Source organism: Lygodium microphyllum, chromosome 8, assembly GCF_053477565.2.
Source record: "Lygodium microphyllum isolate KBCC chromosome 8, Lygodium_microphyllum_v1.1.10, whole genome shotgun sequence".
Taxonomy (NCBI): Eukaryota; Viridiplantae; Streptophyta; class Polypodiopsida; order Schizaeales; family Lygodiaceae; genus Lygodium; species Lygodium microphyllum.
The window spans coordinates 111,876,384-111,899,335 of NC_141142.1; the positions used below are offsets into that span (position 1 = coordinate 111,876,384).

The window sequence follows — 22,952 nt, forward strand, 5'->3', positions numbered from 1 at the left end:
AGCTATTGGATCCGAGAGCTTGAAAGTGCACAACGGGGTCTAGGTTTATAGATTTTGATGTTGCGGAGCCGCTTGTCTAGACGGATCTTGAATTCGAGCCTGTTTTTCCACCCGAAATCAAAATATCCACTTGCGATATAGTGTGAACATGTCAAGAATGAACCAGTTATTTTAATAATTTAACCTTAAGCTTATTTTAAAGGGCCACAACTAAAAAAACTAATGAGAAAGGGGGTGAATTTTTTTTTACGCCCTCTCAAATCGGATGATTGATGCCTCTCCGATGCTCAATCATTTAGAGAGAGAGAGAGAGAGAGAGAGAGAGAGAGAGAGAGAGAGAGAGAGAGAGAGAGATTACTGATCATGGAGGAATGAGAAATCTGATTTTTAGTATTTCTCTCTCCTCTCTCCTCTCTCCTCTCTCCTCATTGCTATTGTTTGTATGCATCAATTCAAGAGAGAAGGGGGAGGGGTGTGACGAAGAATTCGGAGCAAATGATAATGTCGAAGTGGTAGAGATCGTAGATCCATCCAAGAGAGTGTGTCGGAGGCAAAGAAAAAGCGTCAAGGTCCTCCTGACTGCAACATATGAGCCTCAAACTTGCGAGTTTCTATGCATAAGTGAGCGGTTCTTTTGTTTTATGAAAAATGATTGAAGGAAGTGTTTGATAATGATTGTTCTTGGTTTTCCATGTTGCATTCTCTATGAAATGTGAAAGAAAACTAGAGAATACAATGTTATAATAATTTATCGCAAAATACAAAAAACCCGCAAGTTGCGGTTTTTATGAAAATAGTGGAATTTGGGGTTTTTGTTGAGTGTTTTGGGGTCATATGGGATAGAAACAGATATGAAAATGTTGTTGAGTGTCCTTGATGAGTAAGAACTCATAATTCTGAAGTATCACATTTTTATGAACAAATAAATGGAAAAAATAGGAAAAAGTTGGGTTTTATGCCTTAAAAATTAGGAAAAAATGCATTTATGTTTGTGAGAATATAACAAGGATGGATCATGAGGATCAAGCCTCAGTCAAGCCTTGTTTCTATGTTATATCATGTTTTAATTGATTTTTACGTGAAAAACTACATAAAAATGAACCCTAAAACTACCCAACAAATGCAGAACCTAAACGATAGAAGGGGAAGGGGTGTGATGAAGAATTCAGAGCAAATAATGATGTTGTAGCAGTAGAGATGGTAGATCAGGCCAAGAGAGTGCATCAATAGCAAAGAAGAAGCATCAACGGCCTCCCCACCACGACATACGAGCCTCAAACTCACGGGTTTTTATGTGTAAGTGAGAGGTTCTTTCGTTTTATAGAAAATGGTTGAAGGAAGTGCTTGATAATGATTCTTTATGGTTTTCCATGTTGCATTCTCTATCAAATGCGAAAGAAAACAAAAAAATACAATTTTATAATAATTTTCTATAAAACATGAAAAACCTGCAGGTTGTAGTTTTTTTGAAAATAATGGAATTTAGGATTTTTGTTGAGTGTTTTGGGGTCATATGGGATAGAAATGGATATAAAAATGATGTTGAGTGTCCTTGATTAATAAGAACACATAATTTTAAAATATCACATTTTTATGAATAAGTAAATGGATAAAAATAGAAAAAATAAAGAAAAAATTGGGTTTTGCGTCTAAAAAATTAGAGAAAAATACATTTTATGTTTGTGAGCATATAACAAGGCTAGATCATGAGGATCAAGCCTTGTTTCTATGTTATAGTATGATTTTATCAAATTTTACGTGAAAAACTACATAAAAATGAACCCTAAATCTACCCAAAAGAAATGCAAAACCTAAACGATAGGAGGGAAGAGGGATTGTGAAAGTGGTTAGTTACTGAAAATGATTCAAATTCTGATATATTTATCTATGCACAACATATAGGATAGACTATCATTTGAGTTAAGGAGACTAGTAGCACAAAGAAATTCGGTGCTAGTCTCTATCAATGCCGCAAGTACCATCAGTTGGAAAAGCATTAAAGGGTTGTTTTTGCGCTTCATCTAGCTGGTTTCTAATGATAAAATGCTTGAGCACAATGGTCATCCACACTTGCATTGAGCATAACATGGTATCAAACCTGGATGCATTGTAATTGGTTTCCAAGCATTGACCTACGTGGAGTGTGTAAGAAAACCGAAGTTGTAGGATAGATGAACGATTTCTTGGGGCAAGCTTGGTATCGTTCAAATATATAAGAGTGGAGATTGTTCGTATGTTCTTTATGTTAGAGTAGCGCATCGAGGGGCCAATCCTCTCGGTGTAGGAGAGCTGTAGTGGGGCTACATCATTTAGCCGAGGGGTTGCCTCCTATGGTTGTGTTACGTGGTATATTATACCAAGATATGTGGGATCTCCCTCTGAGGAGTAGGGAAGGAAAATCGTTGGACTATGTTTTACTATAAATGGGATATCGACAGTAGTAATTAGGGCAGTGTGTCCCTTGGAGGCTCCTGGCCATGAGGCCATGTGGGGTTGTCTTGTGTGTTAGAGGCCTGCGGCTAGTGCCTATAGCCAGTGTCGGGCCGATTTTAGGTCCCACAAGAGGCACTTTTCCTTTGTGTTCAATGCTATGCTGCGTGTCATCACCTGTACAGACATAGCCATGTTTTTCAGCCACCATATTAGTGAACCAATCACCGTGAGTAGTCATGTGGTTCGATGCCCCTGAATCAATGTATCAAACTGCATCATCAGTGCATTTTTCAGCAACTCTATCTTTTACATACTGCATGGCAAACAATCTATCTCTTGAAGTATCATTTGCCTGACTAGACGTAGCAAAATGTCCATGTTGTTTGCCTTTCTGATTGCCCTGCTTCTTCCAGCAGTCCTTGGCAATATGCCCATACTTCCCGCAGTAATGACAATCCTTATTCTTGTTCGGATTGTTAGATGGACACTACTGTTGCCGGGAGCCTCTACCTCTAGGGCTAGATCTCCCCCTGCCTCTAAAGTTTCCACCACCTATTGCATTCGATACCTGCTGGTTGTTATTGCCATAGGATGCATTCTGCTGGCCTCCTCTGCCAGATCCATAGCCTCTACCATGGTTGCCACGACCACGCTGATGGGAATAGAAAACTGCATCCTTGTTTTTAGAATTGCTAGATCCTGTAGCCAAGCCAAGCTTAACCTCTTCATGGATAAGTAATGCAACCAGCTCATTAAAATCAGGCATTTCAGCCCTCACAGACACAGAAGTGCCAAAAGACTTATACTCAGGGCCCAAGCCATTCAAAGTCACAGCAACCATGTCTTCATCTTCAACCTATGAACCAACAGATGCCAGCTGATCCGCAATGGTCTTAACCTCCGTGACATAATCCTGTATAGATCTGCTCTTTCTCTCCATGTTGTTGAACTTCTGCTTCAACTGTATCTTCATGTCACTTGTGGTTGTGCCATAGTACTTGACCGAAATGTCCCATGCATTCTTAGGAGAGATGCAGTTCATTATCTGCATTACCATGGCATCTGAGATACATAAAGAGAGCTAGTGCAAGACTCTATGAGCTCTTTCTATCCAAGCTCGGTGTTATCATCTCTGATCAGTCGTAGGTCAATTTGGGAGCTCAGGTTCAGCTTCCGCTCCAGTCACCAACTCCTAGTAGCCTTTCCCTATTAAGAAGTTCTCCATGCGGAACTTATGTTATTGTCAAGCTTTTCCCCCACTATCTGGGTTATGTTGTCAGTCCTCTCTGCATTAGCCATGTTGTACTAGACACTATTTAGTCACTGCCTGACTTCTTGCAAGCCAACAAGTATGATTGACCAAGTTCAATTGACCAAGGTCAATCCTCAATTGTTTATAACAGTTTTCTGCAAGTAATTGCAGTAAAAAACCAGGGTATTTCAGCCCAATGATAGCTCAAAATAGTCCATAAACCAGTGATCTAACTCATAAGTATAACAGTCAATACATATGCTATGGAGTTTCTTCAGCTTAAACTCCTGCAACCTCACTGCCAGTGTAAATACATACAGTCTGAAAACTATAAACTGTGAGTAACCAACAGCAATTTTAAGGCCAAAATCAATGTGTATACATGTCATACATGTCCCAAACCCTCTAGAATATCTGCTAGTACATGTGGCAATCCAGTCATAAGCATACGAGTACAAAACAGTGCATATCCAGCGTACAAATGACATAAATCTACTCACAGATTGTATACAACCAATAAATTATCAAACCAAGATGTATTTCAGCCCAAGAGATCCTCAAACCACTTCATACATATGCCACTGTGTGTACAGGTCAATACATGACCAAACAAGCATCCACAGACACTCTATCTGTAAGAGGCAATGTCATATAATGCATTCACTGTTTATAACTAGCCAATACCCTGTGAATTTATTTGTTTCCAGATTCAAACTTCAATTTTTAAGAGCTTTCAATGCTCATATCAATGCTTATAGCATTCAACAATCATATCCCGTACCATACAACTCCCTGTAGGTAACAAAAGGCATGTACATCTTCAAGGCAATGACTATATGATGATGACAGTTTTATGACAATTTTCAGCCTATCATAAAATTTTAGATCTGAATATTTTATCAGTAAAATGCAACCCAAATGCATCAACCTCTGTACATATGCTTCCTGAATGAACCCTCACTTCAGTAGAGCTCAAAATGCTCATCAGATGGCTTCAAATATTTAGGAGGACTCTAGTGTATGCTGCCCTGTTCACTGACAATTTCCAGCCAAGTAAATACTCCCAAATCTGAGTATTTTTGTAAACAACCTTCAGTTTTCAAGCATAATATCCAATGCATATGTTTACATAGCATGTATGTGTTCCAATAGGTCCTTTTGAGCATGCCAAGGAGCTCAAAGCTCTTGCCAATGTGTTGCATATGCTATGTATACTTTGTATACAACTGTTCAGGCTTTTGTTCTAGGTTTGTAATTAGTTCTCAGAACTCCTAGATGAGCTCATGCTCATGTACCAGCATGCCATGGTGATGAAGTGCCTTCCAAAGAGTACAATCAAGTTGTAGATGCCTTTAGTACTGATCATTGCCTTCACAGGAAGCCATGGGGATCCATTATGTCAGCTGGTGCAATTACTAGACTGCCCAGGAGTATACAACAGCAGCATTTGACCTTCATACTGATTAATGCCCTCTCTAATGTGATCAATGGCACCTCCAGATGCTCCACACAAGAGCCAGACAATCCTCAACCAATACTTGAGCCAAATGGAGACCTGATAAACCAATGCATACCTTCAGAAAGACAATGGCAGACAAACCTTCTTCTCTTTTCAACCTTGGTAGGTCAATCTTCAGATCTTCTTCCCGCATGCACTCCACAGAGCCCAGTCATGGGTGCTTTGATACCATGTTAAGATTGAGAGACAGAGACAAGAGTAAAGAGCTGGGTGCTCTCTTCTTCTTCCATTATCTCATAGACCACACACATAACATAAGTGTATACAATAGTACTAAGGTCCGTAGGACCATTCACACTGGGTTGAAGACCATCGACTTATTTAATGTCCTACACTTGCTGATACAGTTGGACACAGCTAATGTCGGTCATACATACTGACAGGAGAATAATGGGAGCTTGATATTCTAACACCTTTTTAATATACCTCCACCAAGTATGCGCAAATCCCTCCAAGTGCAAGGAAGAAAAATGAATCTTCATGTCATCAGTTCTAGGAAATATGTCAAAGTAAGATTCCATTTTGGAGATCCACACCTCTAAATTAGATGGTGAAGATGATTGACCATTGAACTTGGCCAAAATGATCTTGTCTTTCAACTCTCTTTCATGGAAGGCTTGCTGTCCCAAAATAGACTGATCATGAGTGCCAGGCATTGAACCCCCAAAATGAGATGGAAATCTCCCAATAGTTGGCTGAGAACCACTATGAAATCTTCTCGTGGGTAGAGGACCTCTAGGGAGTTGGGTATTCAACCCAAAAGATTGGGAATTGGCACCATTCAAACTGCCCAAATAGTCATCATGCCTTTGTGAAGCCTCACCTACTTCATATTGGCTATTTGGGATACCCCTTCATCCAATAATTCCATGACCTTGACCATATTGGTTAGGTGGCTGAAGTGGAACTGAGGGGTCATTGTTTGAATAAGCTTTCTCCTTTGCTTCTTTAGATCCCATTTGCATTTACATCCATTGGGAGAATTGAGTCATTATTTGAGCATTGGATTCCACTAACTTGTCAGTAGAATCCTTTGTTTGATTCGTTGAATCCACTAATTTCTCAATAGAAGACTTCATTTGATCAATAGATAAAACCGTCTGCTCCACTCTTGGTAATAGGTCCCTATGATGTGGTTGATGCCTTTGTTCATGAGCACTCAATGTATTATTAAGTGCATTGATTTCTCCAAGTTGTTGAGGCTCTTCAGGGTTCTCTTGGGGTACATTATCCAACATAGAATCTCTAATTTACTGAGCATAATCATTTTGGACCTTACTTTTGCCTTTCTGCCCTGCCATAATAGTGCAGTCTTGAAGTACCCCTTGTCAGAAAAATGGCTATAACTTGGGCTAGAAAACTCCGATTCCAAAACTTTTTGGTTCAAATTGAAGCCAAGAATTCCCTCTTCGAGAAGAGCTATAGCACATTATAACAGGTTTAGGACAAAAAAATTCTGAAATTCAATCTTTGAGTCTAAACTGTCCAGGCATGCATCCTATTTTAACCTATGAATGCCATGTTTCCACCCTATAAGGTAAAATAGTAACCCCAAATGGCTATCAAACCCTGTAGAAGGCTGAGTAGGACCTGTGGGTACCCTGTAGTACCTGCACTTGTACTTTAGTAATGAATTTTGTACCTATAAGGACCTGTAAATGCCCTCTGCAGTGCCCTGTAAAGTCCCTGTTTTACCTTGTTTTGCTCTTGAAGGTACTTGAGCCTTTGGAAACACTTGAATCTTCAATTCTCCACTCATTGTACTTGTGTGAGGGATAAAACGGTAGGACATTCTCCTACATGGGCTCCAAATCACCGGGAGGTGGGCAAAGTTCCCCCTGGGTTGGTTGGTTGCACCCCTTCGGGATCTTCAATAGTGAGGGAGGGTCACATCTCTTTTGTCCCACTATCTCCCCCGACATCCACCTTTTTCCTCGGTGGGTATATCAATATGGTAGTGGCATTCTATTCTAATCAACCAGCATGAAATGCATTTTTGAAATATTCATTCAGCCCCTTTCATGAGATGCAATTGGATGAAATCTTGAAAATTTGGATAAGAATAGGGCCTTACCAATGCAATTCAATGACTCACTGATTGCTAGTGCTTACCCTTTTACAATATTTCAGCTTGGGAAAAAGAATTTCAGCCAATCAAATCAAGGTTATGCGTCAAACTTGGTAAACGATATCTATGATGAAATATGATTGAATCAATGTTGAAATCTAATGAAACGGGCTCTAATCAATAGGAAGAACACTAATCTCTGATCTATTGATCAATGCAGAGGATTAATTGATCAATAATCTCTCATCAACAAGTGGAAAAGCATTAACAAGTGGATTATTGAGAGATTTCAGAGATTAAGCAAGAAAGATACATTGATTAAGCTTCAAGAGGATGGTAAATGTCAGCTCCAATCCCATTAATGGAAGAATTCTCCATAATCCACCATGAATCCACCATAAAGCTTGAAGGATCCATGAAATAACTCCACATAAGCTCCAATATGACCAAATCCGTGAAGAATCAATGCCCTGAGCTTGCTTGAACACTTGAATACCAAAGATTCATGCCTCTTGAAGAAAAGCCCCAAAATAAACCTTCAATATGAGCTCCAATATCCTCCACAAGCTAAAATCTTTGCAATTTGTTGAAAAGTACTCACTGGAATGGTTCCACAAGCTGGATTGATGAAGAATCTTCAAGAAATTGTTGAGAAATGAAAGCTTGGGCTGAAGCTTTCATGGTTGCCCATGGATTGTTCATCTAGGGTTTCAAGAGAGTGAAAGGATGAAGAATATAGCTTCATTTGAGAGTCTACATATTAGAGAGTTGAACTAAACAATGCCAATGATCATTGAGAAGCATCAGTGCTAAAGATTTGCTGAATATTGATGAAGAACAGGGCTGGAAAAATTAGTGCAAATTTTGGGCTGCTGTCCTGCACACGTGGCTGCCCATACAGTCATGAAAATGGTGTTCTACATGTTGGATTTGATGCCTAGAAGGCCATTATGCATGCCGTTATTGAAGAGGAGCAAGGATTAATGAAGGAGTAGAAGATCTCTGCTGAAAACTTCATGGAAGCTTGGCCAAAGCTTGAAGAAAGAGAAAAGAGAATCCTCTTTTGAAAAATAACCACAGTTTAACCCCAAACTAAGCCTGGTTAACTCCCATTTGACTTTGTTACCTCCAAATTGCATGAAAACTTGATGACGACTTGCTATTTTAACCTTCCTCCGCCATATCTAACCTTGAAAATCTCCAAATGTAGTCTCTTGCTAACTGTAGATGGTTTGCAACCCTCCACTAGTCACTATCTTTATCAAGTACTTGTCTGAAATTGATTTTGATGGAGAAAAATTGGATGGCAATAGAAGGAAAAAATGAATCAAAGACCAATGCTTTGATACCACTTTTCAAGAAGTGGACTAGAGAGAGAGAAAGAGGAGAGAGAAGTTTGCAGAAGAGAGAAGTCTGTAGAAGAGAGAAGAAAGAGTGCAGAAGAGAGAGAAAAAGAGTGGCGAGGAGAGAGAAAGACAAGAGAAAGAAGGCATTGAAGCTGTGAGCAAGGTGAGAGGAGAAGGACAGTAATGTATCAATGTATCAAAAGATAGGAAAAATTACATGTTCTCTCCTTTTATACCAATGTCAGTGTGACATGGCATAACATCAATATTATTTGCATACTAAATCCTTATGCTTCCCAGCTTCTTACATTCTTCTTGCCTTGTGAGAGCAATACTTCTCTCTCTCTAGTAGACGGAATGGGGATGAGAGTAGAGGTATGACTTCTAACCAGATTGATAGAATAGGATAGAGTTCTTCAGTTGGGTGCCCAAACCCCTACTCAAAGCATGGATATAGTACCTCAAAAATCATCTCTTTGGATTCATAAACATGTCCAACCAATCAAAATATCAATGCAACACGAGGATAAAATCAACAGATTCTCAAGCCTAATAATCTCAGAAACTAGTAGTAAGGACTACATGTACAAAACCCATATAGTTCCTTGAAAGCCCAAGACCATGAATCTTGTAGAGGTATGCAAACAAAAGGAACTACCAACCATGTAGCTAAAGCAAAGCTCCCATTTCTAAAGAAATACAACCTAAACCAAATGACCAACCCAATCAAGTTGCTAAATCCATAACTCAAATACCCAAATAGCAAGCCAATTTTGTGCACATATAACGGAAGGCACCTCTAAGTCAAAGTATAACAAAGAAACCAAGCTAAGGTAGAGCTTTGATAAATATTTGGAACTAAAGATCCAAATCCACCATAGGTGAGCACATTCAAACAATTGCCACCAACTAGCATTAGATGATTTACATTTGACACTCCACTGATAGGATGGTGGAAGAACTTGAGAAGGGTTCAAAACTTCATATGACAAGATATTTTGCCTAGCTCAACATGATGTTTGGAACTCTGGCTAGAGTGCATGAAATGATCAATATGACATTGCCAACAGTAATATTGTCAAGATCCTTTCTCACTAGCATACAACCTGGGAAGACCATGATCACATATTGCTAAAAAAGAATGTTGATCCAAGAATTATTCCTAAAGACCTTAATAGAGGAGGTAAGCCTTTTTCAATCCTAAAGATTTGGCAATAAATTCACTCTTCAATTCGTCCCTCGTTATGTATCCATGGCAAATATTAAGTATGTGTTTGAAATGGAGGGGCCAAAGTAGAAGTGAATTCACAAAGTCTTGACAATCGTACAAACATCATGTTTAAGTCACTTATGCTAGCTACCATCTCATGACTAATGCTTAAACAAAGGTCTATCAAGAAACTCCAGTATGACATTACATATTGTACAACCACTTCTCTAAAATCGATCATCCTTACTCATAATCTAGACTCTCCAGCAAAACTTCAACACCACCCCCTACTAGACAAGGTTTTGTAAAAAGAACACCTTACATTTCTAGTTGATTTGGTACATCTATGTATTAATGTGCTAACCATTTGACCTCAACACATTACCAAAGCTGTCAAGATTGTGGGAGAGAAGGAAGGAGTCTCGCTTGAAGCTTTCTTGCTTGCACAATGGGGGAAGACACACAAGGGTGGAGGCTGAAAACAGTTTTCCTCTTCTTAGTTGTGTAAGCCAAAAGAACTCTAGTACAAAGAAATAGAAGAACCCTATATATGGGTCTCAAACCAAACTCAACTAACTAAGGTGGCATACTAACTGAGCCACGAACTAGAGTAGATAAGGATAGCTATCATGTAGCTATTATTCATGGGCGGTGTACCAACCGCGTCTGCAACTGACAAGTCGGTGACATAAATATACAACGGTCACCCTGGCGTATCACGAGTGGAGCTCGATATCTCAACACTCCCCCTCGAGCTCAATCCCAATTCCTGCACACCAAGCAGGTCTCTGAACTTGCGCAGCTTCTCTGCGCCCAATGCCTTCGTGAATATGTCAGCTACCTGATCCTCTGTGCTGACATAAACTAGATCAATAAGACCTAGTAAAACCCTCTCTCGCACATAGTGATAATGCACCTCAATGTGCTTTGTTCTAGCATGATAGACTGGGTTATTTGCCAAGTGTATACTACTCATGTTGTCACAATAAATGACAACTGGCCCATCTGTAGACTGATGCATATCATAAAGTAGCTTATGCAACCAAGCTACCTCACATGCAGCCATTGCTGCACCCCTGTACTCAGCCTCTGTGCTCGACAAGGCAACTGTAGGCTGTTTCTTGCTGCTCCAAGTGACTGCAGCACTCCCAAAAGAGAACACATATCCACTGGTAGATCGTCTATCAGAAATACTACCAGCCCAATCAGCATCAGTGTATCCATGCAACTGTATCTGAACCCCAGTCTCATAAAATAGTCCATATTGCAATGTGGACTTCACATACCTAAGTATGCGTCTAGCCGCATCCAAATGTGGTTTCCTTGGAGCCTGCATAAACTGACTTACCAATCCAACAACATAGCTCAAATCTGGCCTGGTAATAGTCATATAAATCAAACTTCCTACTATGCGTCTGTACATAGTAGGGTCTTCTAGAAGCTCACCTGCATCTGTGCTCAGCTTCACATTTTTCTCCAAAGGAACTGAAATTGGCTTACAGCCTGTCATCCCATATTTGGACAGCATGTCCAATCCATACTGCCTCTGCAAGAGCTGTATCCCACTTGGTGATCTAATCACCTCAATGCCCAAGAAATAACGCAGCTCTCCCAAATCCTTCATCTCAAACTTCTGCTTCAATAGCATTTTCACATGAAGGATATCTTCATCACTGTCACCTGTCATAATCAAATCATCAACATAAATGACAAGCAGCATAATACCTTTCTCTGTTTTTCTCACATAAAGTGAGAAATCTGCCTTGGAAATCTGAAAGCCAATAGTGACAAGATACTGTCCTATCTTGTCAGACCATGCTCTAGGTGCTTGCTTCAAGCCATACAAGGCTTTCTTCAACCTGCAAACAAACTCAGGATGAACAGCATGCACATAACCTGGTGGCTGCTCCATATAGACCTCTTCTTGCAAATCACCATGCAAGAAGGCATTCTTTACATCCATCTGATGTAAAGACCATCCCTTTGATGCAGCCATAGCAATGACTGCTCTTACGGTTGCCATCCTTGCAACCGGACTAAATGTTTCTTCATAGTCAATGCCATATGTTTGTGCATACCCCTTGACTACTAATCTTGCCTTGTATCTGTTCACAGAACCATCAGCATTGTGCTTCACCTTATAAACCCACTTACAGCCAATTGCATTCTTACCTTTAGGCAAAGGTACTAACTCCCATGTAGCATTTGCTTCCAAGGCATCCATTTCTTCATCCATGGCTTTCTCCCATTTTTCTTTTCCCATGGCTTGCTCAAAAGATGTGGGTTCTGGTTCCTGTATCACTTTGACCATATATGCATAGTGAATGGCTGTAAATCCATCATATTTCAGCCTATCCACAGGATACCTAGCTCTTGTAGACCTGCGCAAAGTAGGTTCACTCCCAGGTGCTCTCAAAACATCCCTGGTCTTCCTTACTCCAGGTGTAACAATAGAAGGAATACCCAACTCATCATCAATGCTCTGTTCTGAGCCACTGGATTCACCATCCACATAAGAGTGACCTGCATTCACATCAAACATGGGCTGATCAACCTTCTCTTTTCCTTTTCGTGATACCTGCATACCACTATCTGCATTGCTTTGAGAAGATTCTCCTGATCTCAATCTGCCTGTCCATGGCGAAGAATGTGAACCACTGCTAGAGGACGCTCCAGGTCCACTAATATTTTGTGACTGCTGCTGTGAATTCTGTGTAGCATTACCATTTTGTGCATCTTCATCATCAATCACATTTACTGGTTTATACCAGCTACTCATCTCATCAAAAACAACATCTCTGCTCACTGTAAACTTACGAGTAGAAGGGTTATAGCATCTATACCCTTTTTGCTGCAGAGAGTAACCAATAAAGATGCACTTCTCAGCTTTTGGATCCAACTTGGATCTCAGCTCATCTGGCACATGTACATAGGCAATGCAACCAAAAATTTTCAAATGAGAAATATCTGGTTTCCTACCAGTATACCTCTCCTCTGGAGTCATTCCATGTATTGCTGCAGTGGGAGTCCTGTTCATTATGTAGACTGCTGTAGCAACTGCTTCAGCCCAATAAAAATCTGGCAAGTCTTTTTCATTGAGCATGGCACGAGATACCTCTCCAATATGCCTGTTTTTCCTTTCTGCAATTCCATTTTGTTGTGGGGTATAACTGCATGAATATTGCTGCTTTATGCCATGCTCCTGCAAGAACTTTGCAAACTCATTTGAGAGGTACTCTCCCCCTCCATCTGACCTTAGGCATTTTATTTGCAGGCCTGTTTCTTTTTCAGCCATAGCTTTAAGAGTTTTGAAATGCCCAAAAACTTCACTTTTCTTTTTCATAAAATACACCCAAACTTTCCTGCTATAGTCATCAATAAAAGTGACAAAATAATGACAGCCTCCAAGAGATGCAGCTTTAGTAGTCCACACATCAGAGTGGATTAATTCCAATGGCTTCTCACTCTCTTGAACATGTCTAGGAAATGGTTTCCTTGCCTGTTTTCCAAACTGACAGGCTTCACATACCTTATGCATTTCTGCAACCTTGAATTTCGGCAAACCTGCAACAATATTTTGGGCCTGCATTGATTTAAGTCGCTGTACATTAACATGACCAATGCGTTTATGCCAGATATCAATATCTGCAACTACACCGGTCCCATGTGCAAACATTGCTGCACTCAATTCAGACATGTCTGCATCCAACGTAAACATTCTGCCCTTCTTCTTTCCTTTTGCTATCAAGCGACCTTTATTTTTCATATCCTCAACAAAGCATCCATGAGGATTAAATCTGACCTGCAAGCCCTGTTCAACCATTTGACCAACAGAAACCAGATTCTTGGTGATATTCGGGACATGAAATACATCGGACAGGTATTTCTTTTTCCCATCCTGCATAGACAAGGGAATTTTTCCAATCTGCACAATAGGATGTGCAGTATCATCACCAGTCTCCACAAATCCTGGTTTTTTCATTTTCCTTGCATCCTCCATCCATTCTGCATGACCTGTCATGTGGTTTGATGCACCTGAGTCAACATACCATACATCATTGCTTTCTTCTGCACTTGTCATAGAATTGTTCATGTGCTGCACCATGAACAAATGCTCATTTCTGTCATCACCCTGTCTACTAGAAGATGCATAATTCCCTTGTTGCAGTTTTCCATTCATGATGTCATTCTGCTTTTTATAGCAGTCTTTAGCCATATGACCCATTTTACCACAGTAGTAGCATTCAACATTACTGTTTGCATTTTGGCCTCTTTGCCATCCACCACGACCTCTTTGGCTCCCCCTGCCTCTAGAGTTACCACGTCCTCCTCCATAGGACTGGTTTTCTTGAGTTTGCTGCATATTCTGATTTGTGCCACGGCCTCCAAATCGGCCTCCTCTACCTCTGCCTCTACCTCTTCCAGCATTTGAGTAGAAGACAGCTTCTTTTGAAGTTCCTCCTGAAGAAGATGCACCACCATTTCTCTGTTCCTCAGAAATTAGAAGAGCAATCAACTCCTCAAAATCAGGAAATCTTTCACGAACTGAAATGGATGTCCGAAACTGTGCATAATCCTTTCCTAGACCATTCAAGGTCACGGAAACTAAATCATCATCTTCCACTGGCGACCCAATGGAAGCAAGTGCATCTGCAATCTTCTTCACCTTCATGTGGTAGTCGTTGATGCTCATATTTTCTCTTTGCACATTGTGCAACTCTTGCTTGAGCTGCATTTTCCTGGCTTGCGTATTTGTGCTATACATTTTTGACAACGTATCCCATGCCTCCTTTGGCGTACTTGCATCCTGAATATGCACAATCATAGAGTCTGAAATGCTGATAGACAGCCAATACATAACTTTCCTGGCTCTCTCATGCCATGTTTTAAATGCCTGCATTTGTTGTTGATTGGGAACATCAGGAAGAACTGGTTCTTCTTCATTTCCTGCAACAAATTCCCAATATCCTTTTCCCATAAGGAAATTCGTCATTCTAAACTTCCATGCCTGGAAGTTATTCTTGTCAAGCTTTTCAGTGACAATCTGTGAAAGAGAATCAGACGCCATTACAGAATACTGCAAGAAATTCTGTCACTGCAAAAAACACAGCTTCACCCTCACAAGGGCAAATCTGCAAAACTGGCGAAAGTGGTATTTGACCACACAGTCACTTCCTAGTGACGATTTTGCATAAACAGGAACCAAGGATGATTCTGAAACTCCCAATGTCTCTGCGCACAAGCATACGATGCAATTTCTACAGTAACTTTTCACCGACCTGTAGAACAGTGGTCGCACAGCATAAAACTGAGCCTTTTCCTGAGTGCGTGCAGAAAACTTCTGTCTGCAAAACAGGCCCCGAAATGGCCTCAAATCAAAAAAACAAGGTCGCCGAGGGCTAAAGCCCTCGCCCGCAGCATATACTGCCCTCTTGCTTCACCGCGAAGGGCGTCTCAACCTGAGACAATGCACTCCTGCAATTTCCGGCTGTGCTACCTGCAGAGATCTGCTCCCAAAACAGGAAATGAAAGCAACACTGCTCCTCTTACCAGACCACCGCGAGCTTGGCTTGCTTTCTTGAGCTCCTTACCACGAACAAGGCTCTGATACCATGTCAAGATTGTGGGAGAGAAGGAAGGAGTCTCGCTTGAAGCTTTCTTGCTTGCACAATGGGGGAAGACACACAAGGGTGGAGGCTGAAAACAGTTTTCCTCTTCTTAGTTGTGTAAGCCAAAAGAACTCTAGTACAAAGAAATAGAAGAACCCTATATATGGGTCTCAAACCAAACTCAACTAACTAAGGTGGCATACTAACTGAGCCACGAACTAGAGTAGATAAGGATAGCTATCATGTAGCTATTATTCATGGGCGGTGTACCAACCGCGTCTGCAACTGACAAGTCGGTGACATAAATATACAACGGTCACCCTGGCGTATCACGAGTGGAGCTCGATATCTCAACAAAAGCTATTATATAACCCTAGGTTTTATGACTAGTGGATAACCATGGCATTTGATACAGTGAGTTTTATACATAAATAAGCACCCTCGTGCATTCATAGAATAAATAGCTTTTCCAAAACTAAAAACATCATGCATATGACAAGAAGCTATCAAGACATCAACAACCACCTAACGCTCATTCATGCATAGTATAGATAGCTTTTCCAAAACTAGAAACATTTTAACTTAACTTGTGCAAGGAGGTAGGTAGTATAAGGTGGAGGTAAATTGAGCTCTTTTTTTTAATTATATATATTCTTAATTGTTCAATTTACTTCCTTGTAATCTAAAAACTTAAGAGATGATTTATTATTGTAGATTGCAAGACAAGGAACAACCTCAAAATCAGTCAAAGGAATCAATAATTAGAACAAGATTATATTCATCATGGAATACCAAAATTATTTTGATTTAAAGTTACAATTTTGGAGCTTTGGAGAGGAAAAATTTAAGACCAGTGAGTAATCTCAACAATGTGAGTGAGAGTAATGATGCAATGAAGTGATTGGTGGAACAATGTGGCCTAAAGAAATATTTGAAAGTGATGTATGGACCAATTATCATTGTTGCACATTGAGAGTTCATTTGAGCTTACCAACCTGACATGAAGACTAGATCCATCTAGCTTCAAACCAACTATAATAGAAGACCAACCTACCCTATCACACTCACACTTGGCCTAGTGAAATAAGCACTAGGAATTAGGCAAGGATAAGGTAAATATGACATAATTAAGAGGGCCAAGATTGCCACAAGAAAGTGGAGAAAACCAAGCATCAATCAAGATGGTTTTCTATTCAGTGCTATACTAGAGGAGGATTTACACATAACTATTGAAGTGTTCCATATCATGCTTACTTACATTTAAAAAAAACTCTTAGGGACTTATGGAGAATAAATTACCTTTGGATTGAGCTTGCCCATGAAGCCATAGTACAAGCACAAAAATCTCTTAATAAGATCCCAAATGACAATATTATGTGTGTTGATGCTATAGGAGCTATAGTCACATGTGATAATATCCTAACCAAGGCAAGTGGATCAGCCTAATAACCCATCACCTATTTCCACAATCTCATTAGAGTAAAAAACACATAAGGATCCAAATTCAACAAGGGAGCTCATGGATGCAGAGGAATTTGACTCCACCTCTTATGAGGAGGAAGAAGAAGGTAGATCTAGAGGAGGGAAAGAAAGTAGGAAAAGGTGATTAATTGAGAAAAGAAAAAGAGAGGCAACCAAAATTATAGAGGAGAAAGAAGGAGCGAGTGAAGAAGAACAATAATGATAAAAAGTTGATCTTTAGAAGTGACTCAGAAGAAGTAGAGTCCCAATCCATGCTAGAATAGTCTAGGAAAGTTCTTGAGGCTAAGGGACCTTACCAAGGAACTTGAGAAGGAGCAATTGCCATGAGGATGTCTTTAAAGGAAGACATGAGGATGCAGAAAGAGTTCCTGGCATAGCAATTGCAAGAAGCATTGGCCATGTCTAGATAGGGAGAAAGTTCTATCAAAGCAAATGCACTCACAATGATATTCAAAGAGTGCTAGACAGCGTACAAGAGCTTCAAAAAAATATGATCAATATGAAAAAGCAAAAAATATCAAAGGATAGAATGGTCACTTCTCTAATGGGGCCACCCACTGTTGAATCAATCATTAATTCTCAAGACAAAACCAACAAGAGAAGGCACACTATAGGGAGTGTAACCACACTTAAAAGCCTATGTGAAGATTTCAAGCAAGACAAAGCTAGAGCCAGCAAAGAGCAGTAATAGATTTGACTTCTTTTATACAATGAAATAGCAACACACCAGGGGGTATGTGCAAGCATCCACCCAAGAACTCCTAGAAGCACAAGCAAATCTAGAGGGAATGAAAAAAATACAATAAATGAGAGCAAATATGGAGCAGATGGAACATTTAAAAAAGAAGCATGAAGAAACTAGGAATTCATTGGTCAAGCTTATACTACTAACGGAGAAAGAAAATGCCAAGGCAACCACTTTAAACAAAGCTATACGAAACTTGCCAAGCACATGAACTAATGAAGATAGCCTTCACAAGGCTGAAAAATAATGTAGATATGATCCTTTCAGGGGATGGCTAAGAGCATAGAAGAGGAGGCACAAAAGGGACAAGGGACAAGGGACAATGGATGCTTAGCTTAGGAAAACAGTTACAAACTAAGCATTGGAGAGAGAGAAAGCCATTGAAGGAGCAAGCTACAGTACGTAAGCACAACATTTCCTTGCAATAGGACCTGTATTGGAATGTCATACTCATTCTCACTATGCCACCTACTACTAAAACATGGAGGAGGTAAAAACAAAACTCTCAAGTGACATCCTACAACATGGCTTGGATGTGAAGTTTAAGTATCTACTTATGAGTAGGCAAAAGAAAGTCTAGTGGAATATCTCAAATATATAGGCTATAAAAATTAGGATGTCAAAGAGATGGGATTTTGGATGACAACTTCCTCAAAAAAACCTTCAATATCAAGCACCCATCCCAATCTACAAGATGGGGATGCCATAGTTGCCATGGAGCTACCAAGAGCAATATTACAACCACTTGACAACATACACCAATGGGAAATAGATTCACCCATGGAGAATAATGATAGAGAGTCATAAAAGCTTCTTGAAGATTTGGAGACATCCACCTATGCTCAGGAGCATTATGTGAGGATGATGAATGTTCTTAGATCCCAAACACAAAGGTTGCCAAAAGCGTTGATCCTTTCCATCACTAGAGAAACAAGGAGGCGGCCATAATGAAGCACTTCAGCAATTCCAAGACCTTCACAAGTCTGACATTGCTACTGTGCTTAACTTCAATGTCTGTTGGGAACCAAGATTATAGAAGGGTTTCACCTTTTTGCACCATTGATACTCTCATCAAGAGAGCTACCAATATAAGGGTTTTTGCACCATTGAGACTCTCGTGAAGATAGTTACCACTATAAGGAGGAAGTGGGAATAGTACTAACCATCAACTTCAATAATCCACAATCCTTGTCAATAGAGCAATCATTTTGTACCAATATCCTTTCCTCAGTTGAGTTCCATACACATTTAGGACTTGGACATTCCCAAGACCACCACACCAACAAAGCAACATGCCATGATACTAGCACTTAGCTAGCAAAGCATGCCATGGGACTAGCAAAGGGGCTAAGTGTTAACTCTCACAAGAGAAAAGCTAAGGAAGCTAAGTTGGAAACTCCAATCCAGGTGCAAAGAGGACTCATCAAGGGTGCCAAACTCAAATCAAGGTGCAAAGAATACTAATCCAAGGTGCCAAAAATTTTATTTTCAAATTTGTTAAAATATAAGGAGCTCAACTTATTATTCTAGTTGTTTATCCATAAAGTGTCCATGTAGTATTTTCCAATTCATTGTTTATGGTTAAAATTTGCCTTTATTTTGTGAATTTGCCATGAGAGAGCCAAGCTCACATTTTTCTAAATTGTAGATATTTCTAAAGTTACAGTAAAAGCAATGGATGTGAGAATTGTGGAAAATATCTATTTACAAAAACCATGTCCACAAGGAGCTATTGTATGTATAAAGGACTAGCCACAAGCCTAATGGAAAAGGGGACGGTGCCAAACCAAAAACAAAAACCCTAACCCCAACGTGTAAAATGTGTCAATGTGAATAGAGAGCTCATGTTTATATGCGAAATTTTTGAGTTTCTTCTCTCTTATCTTTTTCTTTATCATCTTGTGGCAACAATTACTTCAGAGTAAGGGAGAGACAAATTGAGAGTGTGCGTTGAGTGAGAGGTCAATGAAGGGGAAGCTCATCTTCATCTCTTACTTCATTATCTTCTTTCCCTCTTGCTTCCATAGCTCAAAAGGTAAGAAGTTAAGTGAGATGTAGCATGTCAAGAAGAGTGAGAGAGAGGGTAAGGGACCAATCGAGAGAAGCTATCCTCGACCCTCTTCTTCTCCTTCTTCTTCTCTTTGAATTTTAGCTCCATTGTGAGGATGTGAAGAAGTAAAGTGGTGGCTTGAAGTGCAACATATGGATTGTGAAAACACCTACAACCCTTCTATGGTTTTGGTCTAAAACACAATGAAGTTAAGTAGGTGAGTCAACTAGACCTTTGAATTTATTACTTTCTTTGTTCGTTATTAGGAGAGGGAGAGGGAGAGGGAGAGGGAGAGGGAGAGGGAGAGGGAGAGAGAGAACTTAGATGGTCTAGAGCAAGAGTATGAGCCAAGTAAGTGAGAGATAATTGAGCCATAATCATATCAAGCTCTTCAAGTAATAGCATTCTCTATCTAATCTCCCATTATTAAGCTCTTGTGAGGCTTAACATGTCAATAGGTGGCTCAAGCAATTTGCACTTGTTGAAAAAGGATATCTTGTCAAACCATACACACATCTAGTGTAGGAAGTCCAAATGGAACTAATTTAATGAAATAAAAAGAGTAGAAAGAGTGGAGGCTAGACATAGAAAAAGAGTAGAGTAGAAAGAGTGGAGGCTAGACATAGAAAAAGAGCACATTCTTTTGCTCAAAAGGAACTTTAAAAACATCATAAAAAGAAAACCTTGTGAAGAGCAAATCTAATATGTAGATCTCTTTACAGACTTTTTGTGTGAGGTCCCTCGTCTATAACCCTATAGTCCTCTACTAGGTTCATTAAAATCCTAATATCCACGAGCAAAAAGAAACTCATGTGGAGCAATGGAATGCATAGAGTACAAGCAATGCAATGCATAGAGTACATCTAAAATTTAGCTCCCTTAACAAATTTTTTGTATGAGACACCTCATCTATTACCCTAGAGGATTCCCCTAATAGTCCACCTAAACCTTAATATTCATGCACAATGTCATCTCATCTCCCCTCAAAAAAGAACAAACTTAATCATGCATGGAAATTACAGCTTTACTACACAATGGAAGGGTGGGATTATTGTCATTAGGACAATTGTCCTTACATAGAATTATTGATATCTCAAGTTGAAGTACAACTACAAAAACTTTGGATTGTGGAGCTTATGTGGCCTCCTTGAGTTGTGCTTCCAATTTAGGTTTCACAACAATATTAGCAACCATGTGCCCATTGTTGATGACTTTACATACGTTGTCTCTATGACACTTTGGGGCCATTGAAGCTAATCTTCTAGGACACCTACATGCATGTAAGAGCATCATTACCAAGCACTATTCTATTGATGTCCTAGCCTAAGCGCATCTTGAATAACATGCTAAAATTTTCAAACATCAAATTACATGTTTTAACTCATTTCGATAACTTCCTAAAGTTCCCATGTAGAAACTATGTCGAGAGTAAGTCAAAAGGAGGTCATAGAGTGTAAATGGACTTAAAGGTTGATATTTTTTGACAAGGGAAAGGAGCTGCAAACAAGGCACCATTAGAAATTATACTTGAAGAGTTGGGGATAGATCAAATATTGAAAGGGAATGATTCCACCCTAGTCAACTTTATGGTGAATTTACATGGTGAAAATTCCTTCCTACTACACAATGGCAAACTAAGCAAGCACTCTACTATCGATTGGTCAACTTGCAAGTATTCTATCGACCACGGTTGGAGAACACAAAATTACACCTTCTTCAGCCTTTCTCCAACAATTCTCAATTGAATCCCTGAAATCAGTCCCACCTTCACAAGGACAATTCTCAAAAACTAGTATCCTCAATCCACATCCAATCATGCAAGATCAGCTGAGCTTCCCAATATAGTAACCAGAGGCAGCTCTGAACAAGGAACACGAAGATACTCAAAGTAAGGTAAGGAGCCAACTCTTTCAGATTTGAGCTCAGAGCAGTAGCTGTTCCTGTCAGGCAAAACCAATAAAACCTTATTGCTATCGCAGAAAAGAAAGACATCATCCCAGTTTCCATCCAACCGCGTAGTGAGCATGTTCACCCAATCGGATTCCCTGCGCTGTAGTGTTACACTTAAATGATCTCCTCTCCCTGCCACTGCAAACAGCGTCCCATCAGCTCTGGCCACTACTTTGCTGCCATAGGCAACCCTCTCGAGCCTCCGAGTCATCTCTACATCCGGTGCCCATGTTAGCTTCACAAGGTCTAAAGAATAGAGCGTCTCTGACGAGCCTCTAGCAAACACTTGGCCCTGGCATGTGAAGCAAAGGTCATAATGACAACCGGTCGGCAAGCTCTCAATACAGGTCCAATGATTCTTCACGTGGTCAAACACCTCTGCTTTCCCATCCCTGTCTATGACGAAGGTGCGGCTGTCAAGAAAGCAAGCCTGGCATCCCGTGTGGTGGTGCGATATCATATGGCCGCTCCTGCTCCATTGCCGTGACACGATGTCAAACCGATGGACATCAGCGGGGGCACCGATCTGCGGATCGACATGGTCAGTTCGGTTGTACTCGTTTACGGCGAGGTGAGGGTCCTGTATGCCTGCATAAGTATCATCCCAGAGGGTAGGACCAGCAACCTCAATACGGCTGCTGCTGTCATGGCTAGGGTTAGGGCTGCCACCGGCGACGATGATGGAGGCAGGAGTGTGGGGAGCACAGAAGGTGCCGCGGCGACGCAGGAAGGGCGGGGCGGAGGCAAGGTCGCAGGAGAAGAGGAGGTGATGTGTGAGGACGGCGCGGGTGTAATGGATCGGGAGCTCGATGTCTAGGCATTCAAGGCGGCCGTGTGGCGTAGTGCGGAGGAGGAAGAGGGAGGGGCCGAGGTGGGAGCCGAACCTGAGGCGGCGCGCCGTGTAGAAGTGGTCGCTTTGGATGGCGATCCTCCAGAGGGAGCTCACCTCCATGGCCCGGCGATGGAGGCGCGCAGGCAGATGGACCAGCACGCGCAGGGCCACATCGTCTATAGCTTTGACTCTCATCTCCTAGCCATTTCACAGCCTTGCTTCGAAGATCTCAGCATTTGTACCCTTGGAGGCTGAGAAATTGCGAATTTCTCTGCTGTAAATTGCGAATTTCTCTGAGAAATTAGGGTTTAGTAGCAGCCTTGGGAAGTGTGCCAGAAATTGGAAGCTCCAAGACTTGGTTTCAACAAGGCTGAAGGTGAATTTCAGCTAAATTCAGGTGGAGGACTAGTCAGCCATTGAATTTGGGGCATTTCTATCGTCTATGAAGTGAAGGCC

The 22,952-nt window shown here is 40.6% G+C and overlaps 1 protein-coding gene across 1 annotated transcript; it reads right to left on the bottom strand.

Moving 5' to 3' along the window:
* Positions 1–21,207: 21,207 nt before the first annotated feature.
* On the bottom strand, positions 21,208–22,721 carry LOC148032747 (uncharacterized). The gene has a single exon (XM_087683414.1). It carries the CDS (start codon positions 22,689–22,691, stop codon positions 21,528–21,530), a length of 1,164 nt encoding a protein of 387 aa, XP_087539540.1. The 5' UTR covers positions 22,692–22,721; the 3' UTR covers positions 21,208–21,527.
* Positions 22,722–22,952: the final 231 nt, after the last annotated feature.